The following is a 15,636-nucleotide window of genomic DNA, read 5'->3' on the forward strand; positions in this document are numbered from 1 at the left end:
CGGCCTGTGTTTTTGATTGCTTTCCTCCTCCATCCATCAGGTCCCCCAAACTCATTATTTCCTCAACAACAGATTGCTTTCTCAAATACTGTTTTGACTTTTAAGACCTTGCCTAGTACCTGAAAGACTTAAGACATCGCCCATCATAAATATTTCCCTAGTACTGTTAGGTCATTGGTAGATGCTTGTAAGTCACACGGCACAGCTTGTTTGGTAGTAAGGGTTTTGACTTGTTCCAGTGCCCATCCCAAATTCAGAATTTATTATACTGTGTAATATGCTGGCAGATTGACCTACGGGTGTTTAGTAGGCATATGAAATTATCTTGAATGTAATGAAGCGTGCAACTTGAAGAAACTCCACCCCATTCGCACAACAAATCGGCCGTGTCCATAAATCTAAAGGAAACCGTGGGCAGTTTATTAAAATGGAGGAGCTGTTGGAAATATCTTGAGGCTGACCACTTTTTTCTTTCATATTATCTTTGTGTTGTACACAGTATTGCAGAGCATGTGTGGTATGGTTAGTTAGTTGCTATGGCAACAGACACGGAGGCAGCTACTGCGTGATTTTCCTGATATATATTTTTTCAGTCTCACAGGGTTGAATGTGTCTGGATATGTCTGGTTTTAAAACCGTTAAAGCAGTCACTTTAGGAAATCATTTATTTAATTTTATTTTTTTAAAGAAACATCATTATTAAAATTAAAAAAGGTTATTGATGACTTCAATCGGTCATTAGTGTACTTTAAGTAGCATACTTTAGTTTGACTTCCTAAAGTTGAGTAATACTTCAGACCTAAAAAAGTTAAGCATTTAAAAATGTTAAGATGCACATAAGAGCCCTCTAGGGGTCTCATGTATGAACTCGCTTAAAAAAAAAAAAAGATAAAGAACCAAGTATAGCTTGTCACAATACAACTGCATAGGCTTACAGTACTTGAAGCAAAATGATTGGATGGAGATACAGTATAATAGATTGAATAACTGGATGTCTGCAAAATAGCCACACACTCAGTTATGGACCGATTGCTTTATGTGCATTTGTTCCTCCGAGCATCATGAAGTGAGATCTGCCTCCACAGTATTTTGACTAATTACTGTGGAAGTGCCCTCGAATAGTGAGACAGGCCAGCACATACAGGTAGGTGCCCTTAAAAAACTGCTGCTTACATATCTATACATTTTAATTCTTAGAATCTCCATTAAATTAATGTGCATGTTGAATACTGAACTAGTGTGCTCACAAACTGTACTTTTAATAGAATAGATAATCATTCACAATTTCACATCAGTTTTCTGCCAAAACTGCACTTCAGCAGATTTCAGCCTTGAGTTCCATTCTGAAGTGCTCATCTCTAATGCCTTTAAAGGGTTTACCCTCCCTTCAGAGTGAGAACTACGAAGGGTTGAATGAAACCAAACAACTGTTCTTTGGAGTGCACTTCATCTTGCCGAGCCAATTACAGAATCTAAAAATCTGTGCAAAGAACTGTGGGAGCGAAGTACCCTAAAGTGGCCAGTTTTGAGGTTTTTGGTTTGGAGCGACCCTTAATATGGCAGCCATGATTGTTTTTATAACAAAGTGCCCTTAAGAGGTGGATTTTCCCGTTTGGAATGCACTGCTGACTCAGGACTAAACACTATTGGCTACTTTTTTTTTTTAATATCTCAGACCCTCACTTGTGTTCCCGTTAAGAATGACATTAGAATATAAATCCACGGCAGCATTTTAAAGGTGCAGTGTGTAATTTTTAGAAGGATCTCTTGACAGAAATGCTAAATAATATACAAAACTATATCATCAGGGGTGTATAAAGACCTTTTTATAATGAACCATTATGTTTTCATTACCTTAGAATAAGATGTTTTTATCTGCATACACCGAGGGTCCCCCTACGTGGAAGTCGCCATTTTGTGCAGGCATTTTTCTACAGAAGCCGTTAATGGATGGAGTTGTCTCCATCGATGACATGTTTTTCCGGTGGAGGCTACCATTGCTTCTCTGTGTGTTTCAAAAGGTTGAGCAGTGGGCTGAGCTGTTGGTTGCAATTTTCAACCTCACCACTAAAGCCGCTAAAATTTACACACTGCACCTTTAATATAAAATTGTTTGTGTTCAATTTCAACGAACTTAAGTTGAGCAGATTACAGAATCTCAGAGAAGTCTGAATTCTGCTTAAGTGTGACATTACGCTGCGTGTTTCCTTGCCCACCTATATGCGCTTGCCTCTATATTTTTCCCATGATTGCTGTATCACACACACCGTTTTAAGCCACTAGTTTCAACCCTGCTGGTATACTGTCCTCCCCCACCGATCACTTCATTCTGTAACCTATATCACATAGACCTCTGCCTAATGCAACCTGAACACACACTGTGGTGAAATGGGGGGTGGTCATCTCCTCATTCGTGATAACACACTCTGCATATATTACACACACACGCACATACTGTAAGAGTTGGATACAGTAAATCCAGAATTTTCCAGTGTCATTTCCTTTCATCCACGCTTGAGTGAAGTAAGCACTTGAAGGGGTAATTTTTCATAAGCTGGCAGTGGTGATAGGGTTACTAACAAACACAGATTGTCACACAGGCCTACCCTTTCGATAAAGTGTGTGTGTTTGTGTGATACAGTGTGTGTTATCTTTCAAATGGAGGCGTGACAAAAATGTTTAAGATAGGAATGAGATGGAATGATATGTGCGGAAAAAAAGATGATATGCTTTTTAGTTGTCATTTTTCTCATAAAAAAATGAAAAAATGTCTTGTTTCTCACTCTTCCTCTAATACTCTAAATCAGTGTGTAATGTTTTTTTCTGAAATAAAATGCTGGAAAGACAAACACACTTAAATGTGAACGAGCTATAGGCTGTCTCATGCTAGACTGTGTGACCGTCTCTCTGCATGTCACATAGAAAACAGCAATTACACCTGAAGCCAATCTTTTTATCCACTGAATGACCTTTCCACTCATATCGAACTGTATATGTACATGATTTACAGTGTTTTTTTGGAGAAAATATGAGGTTGATGGTCTACTTGATAAAATGCTAAAAAATAATAAGGAAGTAATAATAAATAAGTAATAAAGAATAAAACAGAAATGAAAATGCGCGAGAGAGTGAGAAAGAGTATGTGTATGTTTTATATAAGCAATTTCATAGAGGCTAGCCATAGCAAGCCTTAAAAGCATAAGGTTTCTGAAGCCATGCCTCTTTTACAACACACAATCTTTACTTTTATTGTAGCTTGAGACATTTTCCTTCATAGGCGTTTTAAGACTGTTCTGTCTTTTTCTAGTGCTTTATTTTGCTGGTTCAGTAGGAAGTTACTGTTTGCCTTCCAATTGTTGCTTGGCCTGCATGCAGTACTTGAACATGCAGGGTTGCCAGATCTGCATAACAAAATCATCCCAATTACCAATCAAAACTATCCCAATGATCATAGCCCAAATAAATAAAATCATCTTGGACTGACAGCTGATGAGTAATGGACAGCTAATAAATTTAACCCTGCTTGGTTGTTTCAACCCACAGTTGGGTCAAACCCAACAGTTATAATTAACCCTACAGGTTGTTGTTGTTACCAAACCATGGGTTGAAACAACCCAGCATGGGGTTATTTATAACCCATCTGTTGGGTTTGTCCATATTTGACCCAACTATGAGTTAAACAAGCCAACATATTGGTAACACTTTACAATAAGGTTCATTAGTTAACATTAATGAACTGCACTTATACAGCATTTTTTTTTCATTTTTGTTAATGCTAATTTCAACAATTACTAATACTTTATTAAAATTTTGTTAACGTTGTTAATGCACTGGAACTAACATGAATAAACAATTAAAAGCTTTATTTCTATTAACTAACATTAACAAAGATTAATACTGTAATAAATGTATTGTTCATGGTTTGTTCATTTTAGTTAATACATTAACTAATGGTAACTAATGAACCTTATTGTAAAGTGTTACCAACATATAATGTACATATAAAGTGGTATAAAGTGGTGTGAAAAAGTGTTGGCCCCCTCCAGATTTCTTATGTTTTTGCATATTTTTCACACTTTAATGTTTCAGATCACCAAACAAATTTAAATATTAATCAAAGACAACACAAGTGAACACAACATGTAGTTTTTAAATGAATGTTTTTATTATTAAGAGAAACGAAATCTAAAACTACATGGCCCTGTGTGAGAAAGAGTCACTTTAAAGAGTGACGAATATGCAAAAACAGAATCTGAGGGGGGGGGGGCAACCCTGTTTCACACCACTATATAATTGATATATATTTGTATTTGTATATGTATTTGTTGTTGTTGTTGTTTTCTATCATTATTTGTCTTCAGTTTAAAGATTGCTGTTGCTCTCCTCCAATAACTACATTTATTAGAAAATATACCTGAAAGAATTGAAGTGGATACAATCTTCCCCCTCCACATTTATAGTTATCCTCAACTTTCACTGGATAAACACAGTCATCTTTTCATCATGAAATATTTAATTTTCCATTTATCACTTCAGTGAGCTCAATTTGTTATATTTGCAATTTAACCCAGAAATGCCTTTTAGACCGAGATCTAACGCAGTATACAGCATATAGGATGCGGGAAATAAAACTGGGACATAGAGGTAAGAGAGCATTTAAAATATGAATGTGTCACAATATGAATGTGTCACGTGGTCTGTGCCAGTGGTGTAAAATATATGAGTAAATGCATTAAATTGCTGTACTGTATTTAAGTAATTACTGTAATAGACTTGTCAAATGAAGAGTTTTAAAGAGCTTGCCAGTATTTTTAGGATTATAAAAAAGTAACTCCACGTCACTTTGTTTGCGGATGTAAGATAGACCTGTCCATGGTCCTGAAGGCAACGTAAGATATAAATCAGCACAGGTCTCCCATTTAGTGTTTGCAACACACATCAGTTATTCACCATTTTCACTGTCATGTCAGTCAGATGTTAGATATATGCTAGTCTATATGAGGGGTAAAATTTGTTAACTTTTGAAGTTTTCAAGTCACGACACTTTTAAGGGGAAATTGGACCAGATTAATTATAAATCTCCTTCAACTGGAGAAATTAAAGTTTTCAATTAAATTTTTATGAAGTGTGAAAATTGTGTTTTTGTCTCGTATTCCTTACCTACTATGCGCACGACGATATACATTCCTTACCCAGCTGTTCGTTGAAGGTATCAACTCGGATAGCGAGAGTGAGAGAGAGAGAGAGAGAGAGAGAGAGAGAGAGAGAGAGAGAGAGAGAGACGATAAATCTGCATTATTTCATTCCTCCAGAACTGGGACTGAGGCGATAGAGAAGCACCTGCTGAAAGCAGACGCACTCTTTTCCTAAAAACGCCTTCAATATGTTACGGATTTGAAAGCATTTTCCTTTACACGGTGGATGAAGATACATTGTCGTGGAGATGCAACAGTTTAAGATTTTATCGATTTGTCTCATTTCCCTTTTATGTGGTTTGACGATTGGAGCGTCTCCCAGTGTTCAAATTGGTACGTTTGAATATTTTGTAGTAATATATCTCAACAAATGTTGTTTTCAGTCTTTATGTTTACATTTACGAATAGACGAATCGTTTTTCGAGCTTGCATCGATTCAGGCAATCTGCAAAAATAATGAGTTGATACTTGTGGTCGATTCATAAAATTAATTCAGTTTATAGAAATGTACCGATAATAATGTATCCTGTTGTTGTATGTCGCGCAGGGGGGCTGTTTCCGAGGGGAGCCGATCAGGAGTACAGTGCATTTCGGATAGGGATGGTTCAGTTCGGAACGGCTGAATTTAGACTGACGCCTCACATCGACAATCTGGAAGTAGCCAACAGTTTCGCGGTGACCAACTGCTGTAAGTCACTCTTGATGTGATTATGTAATTTGGGCTTTCTATTCATTACTCTATTTTCAAAATAATAAGTAGATTTGGCATTTTGAATGAATAGTTTATCAGCGCTGAAGTTTCAGTGTGGATATTGGTGGATTTTTGAAGATATGAAGTTGGTTTCCACAGTAACAGTTGAGAAAGAGCTGTGATCTTCAGAAGCTGCTTATTGCCACAGAAAACATCGTTTATACACAGCACACAGATTATACAATCCATTCGCCTGAATTAACGACCCTCTTAACACATTCACAAGGCTTTAAGGAGTTCAAAAGGTAGACACGTCAATATCCATAAACGTGTCTGTGGAAAAAAGTACACTGTAGTCTATCAGTATCATGCAACTACATCATATTCATATGGTTTGTATGTCTAAATACATTTACTGTTTTAGCCTGTTGAACTAGCAGCATTAAGAAAATGCATGAAATCCTCTCTTTTCTTGACCGTCAAGGCATTAGATCTAATCGTCATACTTTAAAAAATCATAATCAAATGAAACCGTTGTTAAGTGGATCACTTAAGGATTTCATAAAGTGTTCAGTAAGCTGTTGCTTAGCAATATTTTGAAAATGATGTTTGGTAAAGAACTTACTTCGGTCAACATTTTTTCTTTTCTTTATCTCAAAAAGCTAAATTATTTCCATTCAAATGCTAGTTTTCTTTTGTAGATGTATTTTATGCTTATGATGTATAACTTCAATTGCAAGGTGATGTGTTGGATATATTAAATAGTAGTTTAAAACCTTTAAAATATTTTTATGTCAGTTTAGACTAGACAGCGTTATCTTTTTGAGCGTTATGCATCCCGTGTGCTCTCCCTCTCTGAATATGAAGTATTGTGTTTTATAATTAGGTTAGAATTTGCTTTGTAATCTAATGTTTGCTCATAATGTTTAATTCTAGGTTTTCATCCAAGAAATAATAATTAAGCTCCCATTTTAATCCCTAGGATGAGTGTTGTGTATTAACAATAGATCTTTCAGGCATCATTTCTTGTATTTCTCAAAGATAAAACCCTACAGTAGATGGCACTATGCATTTACAGGCGGTACTTTATCATTTCCATCTTTGCTATTCAGTTTAGTGTGTCCGTTTAAAAGCAGCCGGGGAGAATGTGGCCATTAGTTATATTAAATTGGATCACAGTATGCTTTTTAGACACACTTTCAATGTGGATTTTGTAGATAATTCATGATGTGTTTTACGCTCCATTGCAACATTGGTCATTTAAAAAACAGAAGGCTTTATGTTAAACAATGCAAGATAGGTTGGAATAAGGGTTTTGGTGAAATATGGAGCACTCTGTAGGTCTTAATGGTATGAAAAACAATTACTGGCCTTGAACTTGACCTTTTTTTACAAGTTGTTTGTGTTAAGATTAAACATGATATAACAATGACATAACAAGAATAGTCTGATGTTATTACTGAGGTGTGAAAACTTCATAACAGGACATTGTAACATTGGCTCAGTGTTAAATGTCCCGTTCTTTCTGTGTTTTTGAAGCTTTGATTGTGTTTACAGTGCGCAATATAACATGTGTTCATGTTTCACGTGTAAAAAACGCAGTATTTTTCACACAATTTACTTATCTCTATAGCGCTGTTTTCACTGTCCTAAAAACGGGCTGATGTCTTCCGTGTTCTATGAAGTCCCTTCTTTAGAAATACGTAACGAGTTCTGATTGTGTAGCTTGTTTAGTGTGTTGTGATTCGATAGCAGCTTAGCTTGCCGTTAGCTTAGCTGGCGACTGACGAATTCCTGTGGGCGGAGTTTAGTCAAAAACTGTTCTACTGACGTCCTTAAAACAGGAAGTAGAGGGGTGTAGTTCGCTGTAGGCTTAGATAGGCGAATTCTGTTAAAGAAAATATATCGCCTGGCAGTGAACTTTGAGCTTTATCATTTTACAGGTATTATTTTTGCTATTATAGCAACATTACATACTTACTAGGGTTTAAAAAATGGAATCAGAAAGAATGTGACCTTTAAATGGGTTTTATGAGAAGATACACAATATGTCACCTTGTTATGTGGATGTTGATAATGAGACATAAGAGCTATAGATTGTGCTTTGACTAGGACCAGTAGACCAACACTTATTCTCAGGTGTTATATGGTACACTGTAGAAATTACAGTATTACTGGGTATTACTGGCAACTAGCTGCCAGTAACTTACTGTAGATTTTACATTTATGTTATCTACTGGCAACAGTTTGTTCAAAGTTAAATGAAAATGAAAGATTTTCAGTCATGATCTTCTACAGTAAGTTACCGGCAACCAGCTGCATAATTACAGCAAATGTTTTACAGTGTAGTCATATTACATAAAATAAAGCCAGTGTAATGTGATAAATGTTTATAGGATTGTATGTCTTATGCAACCTTAATTTTTAATTAAATATGATTTAATTAACCTCATGTCAATTATATACATTCTTCCCCATGGTTTCTATCATATATCATCACATTTTATAGAGACTTTGGGGTGTCCCGGACAGGGATTAGCTTAAGCCAGGACTAGACATTAGTTTAATTAGGAAATATAACTAGTTTTAATAAACATGCCTTACTAAAAATATTACTTGCGTGCATTTTGAGGGCACTGATGTATTTTAAAGCTCACATAACACACGCTGTTTCTGCATTTCTGATGTTAATCTGGAGTACCTATAGAGTAGTATTACATCCTTTATATCTCCAAAGAGTCTTTAGTTTAATCAGATTTATAAAAGAAAGATTAGCTTTACCCAATCTTTCCGATAACGTTTGAAAAAATTAAGAAGGGGGAGTTACTACCGCGGGAGGAGCGAGTACGAGTCATGCAATACTATACATCACTGTTTAACTTATGATTCACTACATGTTTGTGTAATTTATTTATATAATATGCACGCAGCTATTTCCAACAAAAGACAGAAGTTTACTTACTGCATGCAACTCATGACTCGGTTTGGAAAACCATCGCATCAAACAAACACGCAAACTCCGCTGCTACCCCGGATAATAAACTATATCCATTGTTTTCATAAGGCTGGCTTTCTTCTCCTTACATCCAAAAACACACTTCTTCTTTCGTGCCATTGTTGAGTTTTGAAATTAAACAAAGCTGTGTCCCGTGATGTGATGCTTGCAAGTTCTAGCGTCTCCCGCTGATTGATGGGTGGGCGGGGTTTTCCGGGGGAAGTGTCCATATAAAGAAGTGATATGTATAACCCCTGAAATGTCAGCTGGACCCGTAATCGAAAAAAACTTGTACAAAGTCGTCACAGAAATACTCTGTAACACGCACAACTGCTTTTTTGACACTTTGCCTGTTTAGCGGAAACAACTCTATAACCGTGTTAATAAGTCAGAATGCTTGAAATACCACTGAACCACCCCTTTAAGATATGTCAGGTCAAGTTGTTTTCAGTTTGGACAGCTTCTTACATTTATTTTAGTCTAGGACTAGTCTAATCCCTGTCCGGGAAACCGCACCTTTATGTTTTACACAAAGCGAAACATGCAAGTGAAGATATGATGTTGCAAATGAAATAAATATAAAATTTAAGAAAGGTTGGTTAAAACAAAATACAGTATGTTACATATGAAAGGGTCTACATAGCCAATGTTTGCTTGCACTCCTCCCTCAACAAACTAAAATGAAACGACAAATTGGTTTCACCGAAAGACAGCACAACTTTAAAGATAAAAGCTTTATATTTGCACACTGTATAGAGCTTAATAATGTATTCTAGCTGATAACTGCATCAGGTTTATGCTATATGCAAAAAAAAGTGCTCATCCACTTTCCCAAGGTCTTCCATCTATCTAGAAGACATATTTGGAGCACATTTCTGCTGACCTATTACACAAAATATAACATGAAATTGACATACAGTACAGTACACGAATACGTTAGGAGTCTTTGTTGTTTACATATATATAAATCATCAGGTATTAATGGGCTGAAAGGCGTCTCAGATAAAAGCTTTCATCTGCAACTCTCAGCATCATACACATTTATAAATGTGTGTTAAAAAGTGACATAGACACATATAGGCTACTTTGCATTACAAAGGCATACAACACATTAATTCAAATAAACAGTATAGAGATTGGGCATCTTGGATTTTTAAATATTAATGTAAATGAAACGTGTGTGTGTGTGTGTGTGTGTGTGTGTGTGTGTGTGTGTCGTAAATCTTTCATTTGACTGAGTTGGATACACTAATATGACAAAATCATATTTGTGTTATATAATTACAATCTTTGCTAAAATATAAACGTCAATGTAAAATGTAAATAAGCCTAGATCATAAACTCTAAAAACAAACGGTGCTAAATAGCAACAAAAGTGCTTCACTGGCTCGTGTAGGAACCATTTTAGGTACTACACGTGTAGTACCTGTATAGCACCTGGGTAGAACCATATTGTGCTATATAGAACCATATCTGGTGCTAAAGTGGTGCTATATCACTCCCGGATGGTTCTTCATAGGTGCTGATATTAGGTATGATTACGAGCTTTTAGTGCTATTTAGCACCAACTTTTTTTAAAGGTCCTGTTTTTCCTCATCCCATTTTTTCAAACTTTAGTTAGTGTGTAATGTTGCTGTAATAGCATAAATAATACCTGCAAAATGATAAAGCTCAAAGTTCAATGCCAGGCTATATATTTTAACAAAATTCCCCTTTCAAAGCCTACAGCAAACGGCCGGTTTGGACTACAGCCCTTTACTTCCCAGTTGAATGATGTCAAAATAAGAGTTTCTGACTAAAAACAACACAACCATAGCTTTAAAAACACAGGAAAAACGGGACCTTTAATATAGCCTTCAGTTTGGCTTGTGTTGTTGGATCTTACTTCAATGAAATGAATCTGTACAAAATGTTTAATTAATATTTATTAAATGTATAAAACAAAAATATACAATCATTTAATAAATAAAACATAAACCTTTATATATCAGTAAACACACATACAGCTCAGAGGCCGTCTACACTTCCTCATGTGTGAATGTCATTTAATATGAAAAGTAAATGATATTATCATGATCGATATGCATGCTTTCATTCTTGTCTCTTACATAGCTGTTCGACTACCTTTTCAATTAAAAACAGCCTGCTGTTTTTCCTACCTGACACAGCAGGGTTCTCAGGGCTCCAGCTCTGATCCAGCTGTCATACAGCAGACTGGAAAAGGCTTTAGAGCCATACTGCTGAGAAAGAGCACAGAAAAGATAAAAGAGCTACAGAGAATATGAAAAGAGAGTAAAACGATTATCTACATGTAGGATTAAAAAGCAGATAAAAATAAACACACATTTTAAAATATGTAAAATTAAAAAGGAATAACGATCAGATATAAAAAACACCCTATGGGAATATGCAGGCTGAGATGATGAAGGTGTCTTCACTATCTCCCACAGAGTACTGTAGTGCAGTACAACAGTGCACGCTTTCATCCCCCCAACCCGAACAGGGATGACCCCTATCTATTAAAAGCCCATTTTTCCCTGGCTGCAGCGACATCGCAGAAATGGCCTGAATAAATTATCTGACAGTTCGATTTTCACTTTCCTGACTCTTCTCATAGAGAGAGAAGCAGTAATTGTGTGCCATCCAATAAGAGCTTTAAGGGCTGACCATTTTCTAAGCTGGGTTAGACAGCGCAGCTTTGTCATATTTCCTCGTAAGTCCAGTACATCAGCTCATCATGACAAATGGGTGCGAGTCAGCACTGGTTAACATCTCAACATGGCCTCCTTTCCCACTCAGTTCAGTTCGTTTTTTTTTTCATTTTCACACCTACTGTATAATTCTCCCATTCCATTTAATAGACTCATTTGATCTGCGCGTTTCAAAGAAAAAGTGTACGCAGTGTTACTAAGCATGCAACAGTAGCTACAGTCACTAATTGTCCAATTGGGGCTTGGACTGAGGTCTGTTTAATTTAACATAATAATTTCAACTCAAAACTCAAATGAATAATCCACTGCATCCAAAAGAAAGAACTGTATGTTTTATGAACATTGAATCTCACAGGAAACTGAGGGATTTCCAACTAGTCTTGCATTTGCATCTTTTACTGCCTGTGCTCCAGACGGCTGTATAGTTTCCATAGTGATGAGTTCTCCCATTATGGCAAGCGAGACTTTTGTAACACCCTGTGGTTAATCTATCTGTTCCTAAGCTTGCACACTCGGCACAGAGATCTTCCTCTGAATGGACCCATGTGTGTGTGTGTATGTGTGTGTGTGTGTGTGTGTGTGTGTGTGTGTGTGTGTGTTTGTGTGGGTGGAATATGATTTGTCCTGTCTGAGTGTGAAATCAGCCTCAATACACACACACATGAAAGATGCATACTCCATTCGACGGTCACCATGGAGATGCTGGGTTCCTTTAAAGGGTTGCATTTACATAATGGAAATTGCATCTATCGTCGCCGTCCTGCTGTAATCCATATAACGTCTTCATTACCGAAATTAAGCATGGCGAATCCTAGTGGTTTCCCACAGATTGTATTTGCAATGTGCATTCTTGAAAAGGACTTCTCAGATGTGAATTCAGTACAGGGTATGAAAGTGTCTAAACGTCTGCCAGCTGTGCTGGTAATCTGGCACATTGCATTATAATAAACCCATTTCCAGAATGCTTTCACATCGTCAGGCTACACAAACACTTAGAAGGGACAGAAACTTCACACTAAAGCTGGATGACAAAACGACCATCAGAAACTCAACTTTATGAGGCATTTAATAAATAAATAAACAGTAAAACATTCAACAAATAACTGTGCTTCTACACTAAAAAAATTCATTCAATTTACTCTTTTTTTTTAAAGGTAAGTTGTTGCAATCAATTTATTTATGCTACATTTAAACACATTTTTTTTGTTGTTGTTTAAATGTAGCTTAAATAAATTGATTGTGACCACTTACCTTACAAATTTTTTTTCAGTGTATAGTACTTGGGGGAAAATATAATATAGTCAAACATAATGTAAATGTATTTCTTTAATTGTTTTTTAAAGGGATAGTTTACCCATATAAAAAATTCTAGCACTAAATCGTGTAGTTACATTATGCATTAGGCCGATCTGCTGATATGCAGATATGCTTTTATTCAGAATGATTATTGGTGCATTCAAGCTATGCCTTTTATCAGTATGTGTTCCCTGTAAATTAAACCCACATAACATTTTACGCTGTTAATGCAATGCTCTCCCAATTGAGCTACAGGAACATACCTTTGCTGTATAATTTTTATTCTGTATGTTACGCAGAATGTTCTTTACTACTTTTATTGTACTAAAAAAAGCAAAAATTTCTCCTCTTGATTTCCAATGAGGATAGGAAGTCATAAAGGTTTAAAAACACTTTTGAGGGCAAGTAAATGAGGATAATATTTTATGTTTGTTCACAGTCTCTATAACACTCAGTGTTCCCTCACACACCATTGAGTGTCTTGCTGTTGCTATGGCAACAGCACGTCAATAATGAGCAAACATCAAGTCTCATGTGTTTATTATATTGAACTCCAAATCTGAGCTACTTACAAAACCTTATTATATGCTATGACGCATGAGTGCACTGCACTTTTCTCATCCAAACATTTACAGAATTTTCCTAGTCCCCGCTATACGCTTGTTGCTTGTTATACGCACCTGTTCTTTATTTAATCATTTGTTTGTTACTGAATACGCAAATGCATCTGCAAAATGCCAAAAACCCTGGAATTTAGAGAGCTTAGTTGGTATAAAGAAAGAAACTATTTTGAAAAAGTTAAATTTTCCAATGCACTTTATATTTTCTTTTCAGCCAATGCTGCCATTTTACATACAGTACATTTTAGTGTCTTAATAAAACCCTCTAATTTCTATGATACTAGCATTACCTTACGTAACTGCAAAAAAAAAAAAAAATCTGGCACAATCTGGCTTTCTGAAACATCCTCTCTGGTTTAACAAATGCATTCCCTTCCAAAAACTTACAAAGAGCAACGTGTTTTTTTTTAGGGACTCAGCATATTAATTAGTAATATGTGGCATAAATGGTAGCTGTATCTACTGAGATAAGAGAAGGTAAAATTAGTATAAAAAAGTATTTTAAAATACAGGAAGTTATATTCAAATCATTTGATCAAATCTGGGTTTTTAGGTCAAGGTTTTTGTCTGGTTGATCTGTCTTGCATGCTTCTATCCGGTCCTCTGTAAACAAGAGGATTGCAGTGGACTGAGGCTCTCTGTGTCTCTTTGGAGCAGCTGCAGGAAGAGACTGTGAGAACCACATCTATCCCACAATGCTCCTCTTAACAAAATGGCAAAAATGTGTCCGTTCAGACAATTCTGCTCAGATCAAACTGCTTTACACACAAACACATACAGACTTAAGCAGACACAGGACCATGCTATAACCTATTACGTATAACTTAAGTAGGTACTCTTAAAAATAACCAAAACGAGAAAGACATTCAATCTGTGACATAATCACCCCACTATAGTGTGAGGAGTGACAAAGCACAGTGACAACCTCAATATATCACAATATATTACAATATACCACAGTATGTGATAGCGCAAACTCTTTAAAATGGTTTTGCAACAAGTGATAAGCTGCAATGTGTGCAACTCAAGTTTTTTTTAAATGAATCATACTTGTCAGACATTATTGCCTCTGGGTATACAACATCAAGTGCTATATGCTGCAAGACAGATATCTTAAAAAACGCTTGCTAAGATCACAATAAAGTGACGTGTCATACCGCCAACTAAACCTGACACCAACTGTACCATACTGTAGTTACATTTGCGTAAAGAAGCTGTTTCTATAGGTTGTTCCAGATTTATTCACCATAGTGACTTTACTGAGCTTTGCACTTTCCGCCATTCACTGGGAGAAGCTGCAGCGTCTTGCTAATATCAGTCTTTGGTAGAACACAAGAAAGGAGGAGAAGAAACCACAACAGAAACAATCGTGCTAACAAATCTACTTTTAATTATACTTACTGTGCACGGAAATAATAAGACAATGAGTAAACAAGCACAAACAGAAATGATAATATTTATGAGTGTGATAATAATAAACACAAGTATAATTTTCTTTTTTTAGATACCAGGTGGCTGGTTGCATAAACTGTTTAGACTTTTAGTCTTACAAGTTAGTCATTATTTTTTAAATTCAAAACTGATCATTATTTCTTTTAACTCTTTCACCGCCAGCGTTTTTTTAATAAAGTTGCCAGCCAGCGCCAGCGTTTTTCGTGATTTTCACAAAGGTTTGATGCCTTCCAGAAAATGTTAGTCTTTGGATGTATAAACGTGCAATGTACCAGGTGAGGGAACAGACCCTCTGCTTTCAAAAAAAAAAAAAACGTTTCATCATACCTTCAGTGGTTCTTTTGTAATCAGCTTTTGAATATATGTAAGTTTCTGCAAAAACACCACATTTTGAGCAAAAAGCAGAGATAATTCCATTTTTGTGATGGACTTTTCATAGAGATCCCATTCAGAGCGATCTTTAAAACAAACACGGACATGCAGCCGCTTGCCATAGGGCAATACTTCCGGGTTTAAAAAGTTGCGGATAATAGCGGTATTGCAGAAAGATGGAAAATCTTGTCATTGGCGGGGAAGCGTTTTCTCTTAATTGGCGAGATATCTCGTCAATGGTGGTGAAAGAGTTAAGCAGTTAGATAGAAATGTAGACTGATCTCATTGCAATCTGAAAAAGTAA

The 15,636-nt window shown here is 36.1% G+C and overlaps 1 protein-coding gene across 7 annotated transcripts in view; it reads left to right on the forward strand.

Annotated features, from left to right (window-relative positions):
* Nucleotides 1–5,295: 5,295 nt before the first annotated feature.
* The window catches only part of gria2b (glutamate receptor, ionotropic, AMPA 2b), a 34,323-nt gene continuing 23,982 nt past the window's right edge, over nucleotides 5,296–15,636 (forward strand). For all 7 annotated transcript variants that reach the window (XR_008637334.2, XM_055178155.2, XM_055178151.2 and 4 more), the window contains exons 1-2: nucleotides 5,296–5,528; nucleotides 5,743–5,883. Coding sequence is in view for 6 of the 7 variants with exons in the window: in XM_055178155.2 (XP_055034130.1) it covers nucleotides 5,444–5,528; nucleotides 5,743–5,883 (226 nt within the window). In the remaining variant the exon portion in view is untranslated. The remainder of the gene's footprint in view (nucleotides 5,529–5,742; nucleotides 5,884–15,636) is intronic.

Source organism: Misgurnus anguillicaudatus, chromosome 16 (genome assembly GCF_027580225.2).
Source record: "Misgurnus anguillicaudatus chromosome 16, ASM2758022v2, whole genome shotgun sequence".
Taxonomy (NCBI): Eukaryota; Metazoa; Chordata; class Actinopteri; order Cypriniformes; family Cobitidae; genus Misgurnus; species Misgurnus anguillicaudatus.